The following is a 4,218-nucleotide window of genomic DNA, read 5'->3' as shown; positions in this document are numbered from 1 at the left end:
TGCTGGGGCAGCAGCATCTCGGCTGCAGATATGAAGAGACTGGACAAGCTGATCAAGAAGGCCAGCTCTGTCCTGGGATGCTCTCTGGACTCTGTGCAGGTGGTGGGAGAAAGGAGGATGACAGCCAAGCTGTCATCTCTGAGGACTAATGACTCCCATCCTCTGCAGGAGGAGGTAAATGCTCTGGAGAGCTCCTTCAGCGATAGACTGATTCACCCAAAGTGTGTGAAGGAACGCTATCGCAGGTCCTTCCTGCCTGCTGCTGTCAGGCTACATAACCAGCACTGCTCACAGTAGACTGCACCATGGACACTTCATGGACACTTTATGGACAACGCAGCTGTTTGCTATTTTTTGCACATACAGTCACTTGCACTAGATGTGCTCTCTTAAATCCACTGCTCATTTTTATCCACTTCTCATTATTATTATTATTGTTGTTGTTATTTATCGCCGTTTCTTGTATTTTTGTACTTTATTTTGCATGCCTAGTGTTTAAGTTCTAAGTTTTTAAGTTTAAATTTTGAAATCTTTAATCTGACTCTTTCCCCTTGACTGCTGTAACACTGGAATTTCTCAATTGTGGATCAATAAAGGTGTATCTTATCTTATCTTATCTTATCTTATCTTATCTTATCTTATCTTATCTTCATACTCATGTTTTTACCATGAAACTGCTTTATTCAGTGTTTTTACTGGTTTTAATCAACAGATCCATTTGTTTTGGTGAGGAGAGACATCTGCAGATAATTTAGCTCCCCATAAAAAAAACTTCCTTAATGTTTGGATCTTAAGTTATCAGAGGAAAAAGGTGAACTCACATTAACAGATTCTGGGCTAAAGACCAGTCTCTGACGAGCCGAACAGCGTCTGAGAAATACATTTAGTGTTTTTACTGGTTTAAATCATCAGGTCTGTTTGTTTTGAAAAGGATGACACCTCTGTGGATAATTTGGCCCTTGGTAAAAACCTCCTGAACAATGAACATTGAAGGAATCCTAACCTGGAGAAGTTTCAGTTGGTTGCAGTCTGTGAGCCACACCACTATGCAACTAAATCCCCCTATATCTGGACCTTTGATTTTTTTTTTTAATTCAATCATTAATGTTTGTCTGATTTTCTTTTCAATCCCCAAGGGTGAGTGCAGATTTGTGTGTGGCCAGACTGACTGTGATGTTGAGTGGACGTATGAAGAAGTTTGTAAAATGGCTCTGCTGACCCCTGAAGAAATGGATTACTTTGAAAAGAAACTGTTCCGTAATGCTGCCAAGAACCACTTCGACATCAAATTAGTAAGTACCTTACTTACACTTTCTACAATCTGTTCTTGGAAACTACATTTCCTAGCTGTGCACTCATATGGGCCTACAAAAGATGGATTTAAAAATATCTCTATCTTTGTTTTCTGAATGAACAGTGTCCTGGCTGCAAGTGTTCTGTGGTGAGAACTGACCTGGATAATCTCAGGGTCTGCTGCACAGTGTGCACAGCTGACAAAAACAAAGCCTTCTCATTCTGCTGGCAGTGCCTGAATGAATGGAAACGTCCATCCCCATATTCAGACCGTTGTGCGAATGAAGGTTGCATCAACAAATCACTAGAAATATTGATGACCTGCCCAGATATCAGCTTCAAGGATGTGAAGGGGGTCACTGGCTGTCCCTCCATCCGTGCCTGTCCCACCTGTGGTCTGCTGGTGGAGCATGACAGAACTAACTGTAAAAATGTCACATGTCAGCGGTGTAAGGTGGAGTTCTGTTTTGTGTGTCTGAAGCTCACTAAAGAGTGCCAGAAGCTGAGGGAATATTCATATTTCACGTCTTGTGCCAGAGGCATAGCCCCAAGACAGACCTCTATACCTGTGTGGAAAAGGAAATAATTGAAACAACCCCTGGCTGTATGTGCTTTGGTTTCTGTTGGTGTAACACAAATGCCAAACACTGTACAGTCTGCATTGGTGGTAGAAGTACTTAAATACAACATTGTAAAACACAACATGAGTCCAGTCTTAAAATTCTAAGTAAAGTACAGAAGTATTAACAGCAAAATGTACTAAAAGTATTAAAAGTATACCTGAACCAAAGGAAATGTAGTTTATCCTGCACTGGCTGACACCCAGGAGAGAGGCACAACTGTGCACAGGATATCTTCAGTTCTTTGTATCATAAGCAGTTGTTGTGAAGAAAATGTATGCAATGCAATAGTTTGAGATTTAGAGGTGGAACTGCTAACAAGACAAAAACATATATATATATATATATATATATATATAGCATTTTCTTTGAGATTTCTCACAAATATCAAATGTGTGTTTTGAAACTGGCAGCAAAACATCATTGATTTTTCATAATTATATGTAGGCTATATGTGCATTGTTTTACCAATTTCAACTTATTTTGTTCTTTACTCTTCATATTTTACTAACACATAATACTACAAGTGAAATCTGAGGAATTGACCAGTTTTCAATTGCAATTACAGACTACCTACCTTCTACATCTTTTTTCTATGGTAAACTACAGTTTGTAACTAAAAAAATACCACACCACTTTAGAGTTACCTCGGTTTTTCATGGTGAACTAATGTCTAACTCAAAATCAAAATTGTAATACGTTTGACATTTATAACTGCTAGCCTTTTGAAAATCTATTATGTTTCTCGAAGAGACATTTTTGTTTTAGCTTTTTAATGTAATCTCATTGCAACAGTCATCATCTTATTTTACTTTTCCTTTATTTTCCCAAACATAATGTTGTTTCCCTGCAAAATATAAATAAATACATCTATGCCATTGGTTTGAATAAATTATAACTATTATTTATTTGTTTTTGCTTTTTGCAGAGCACTTCAGCAACATGAAGCTCTGTTAGGGGTCTGGGGGGCCTGAGTAAAGTCAGGGTGTATCACAGAAACATAATGGCCACGTTTCCCAGTTAAGAGCGATCTTAGGACTTAAGAGCGCAGTTAAGAACGTCTTTGGTAAGAAGGGTCGCTAAGATAGGAGTGTTTCCCAGATGCCTTCTTAGGATCGCTCTTATGATCGCTCTTTAAGAAGCTCTTAACAGGAGCTGGCCACTGCCGCGGTGCTGAAACTAAATCAATCGATGTCAGGCACATCGATCACCCACCACTTCATCAGCACCTAAGTCACGCGCAGCGCTGCTTCCTAACGCACTAATTCCCTGCTGCTCGTGTGTATGTGTTCTAATAATTCTAATGAAAAACGAAAACGATAAATATTTGTTAGTGACCTATTTTAATGATGAAAACAAGACTACAACTAAATAGAAGTAGTCTTGGGAAGAGAATCATGAGGAAATGTATTATATTTAAACAAAAAAACACAGACGCCTTGCTGAGGCCAGTGCTGTCTCCCACCATCTCCAGTAAGCTCCCCACTGCGTAAAAACGCAGCGCAGCCAGGCACTGCACCTCCGGGTTGAGGGCGAAATTGCACCGGGTTGCCCTCCGGATGTATGGAGCAAGTAGTTGATGAGGCGTTGTATCTCAGCCGGTACTTCATTTGGACAGCCCGGTCTGACAGCACGTCAAGTGGGCTGAAGTGCTGACACACAAATGCATTTACATATACGGTTTGGCTTCGCACACGGCGACGCTGTTGGTTAGCAACGAGAATATGCTGTAAAGGTTCCATGATATCTCACACGCGTGATGTGGCAACGCCTTTATATAGAGTAGCGGGTGGAGCATCCCTTGATGAGGTTCCAGCTGAACTCAATTACACCTGTCAGTTGCCTGATATCTGAATGTCACAGGTTTGGAGGGTGGATGTGTTTCTGTCAGATGTGGGATATGTGCAGACAAATTATGATAAATGATAGTCATGATGATTCATTTTATTTGTGTGCCTGATGTGCACAGCACATATAGGAACAAACTTGTTATTCCTCATACTTATTTTTCGTCTTATTATTTTTCTTCCGCCAGATTTCGGTGCGTAACTTGCGCCACAGCTGAGCGCATACAGGGTCTTCATAAAACATACAGTGGTGTGAAAAAGTGTTTGCCCCCTTCCTGATTTCTTACTTTTTTGCATGTTTTCCACACTTAAATGTTTCAGATCATCAAACAAATTTAAACATTAGTCAAAGATAACACAAGTAAACACAAAATGCAGTTTTTAAATGAAGGGTTTTATTAATGAGGAAGAAAAAAATCCAAAGCTACATGGCCCTGTGTGAAAAAGTGTTTGCCCCC

General features: G+C 39.9%; 2 protein-coding genes across 4 annotated transcripts in view; one reads left to right on the top strand and one right to left on the bottom strand.

Moving 5' to 3' along the window:
- LOC126403804 (E3 ubiquitin-protein ligase ARIH2-like) overlaps window positions 1–4,218 on the top strand; it is a 39,809-nt gene that overhangs the window by 4,036 nt on the left and 31,555 nt on the right. For 2 of the 3 annotated variants that reach the window (XM_050066594.1, XM_050066593.1), the window contains 2 exons: window positions 1,137–1,292; window positions 1,418–1,890. In XM_050066594.1, the coding sequence (XP_049922551.1) occupies window positions 1,137–1,292; window positions 1,418–1,879 (618 nt within the window). In that variant the 3' untranslated portion in view covers window positions 1,880–1,890. Of the gene's footprint in view, window positions 1–1,136; window positions 1,293–1,417; window positions 1,891–4,218 lie in introns of those variants that run through there. The other variant, XM_050066595.1, reaches the window with a different exon arrangement.
- LOC126403796 (ubiquitin carboxyl-terminal hydrolase 47-like) overlaps window positions 1–4,218 on the bottom strand; it is a 38,616-nt gene that overhangs the window by 24,852 nt on the left and 9,546 nt on the right. The window lies entirely within an intron of this gene.

The sequence above is a fragment of the Epinephelus moara genome, chromosome 17 (assembly GCF_006386435.1).
Source record: "Epinephelus moara isolate mb chromosome 17, YSFRI_EMoa_1.0, whole genome shotgun sequence".
In the NCBI taxonomy this organism is placed as follows: domain Eukaryota; kingdom Metazoa; phylum Chordata; class Actinopteri; order Perciformes; family Serranidae; genus Epinephelus; species Epinephelus moara.
The sequence above is the reverse complement of the archived record's forward strand: the minus strand, read 5'-3'. Positions and strand labels throughout refer to the sequence as shown.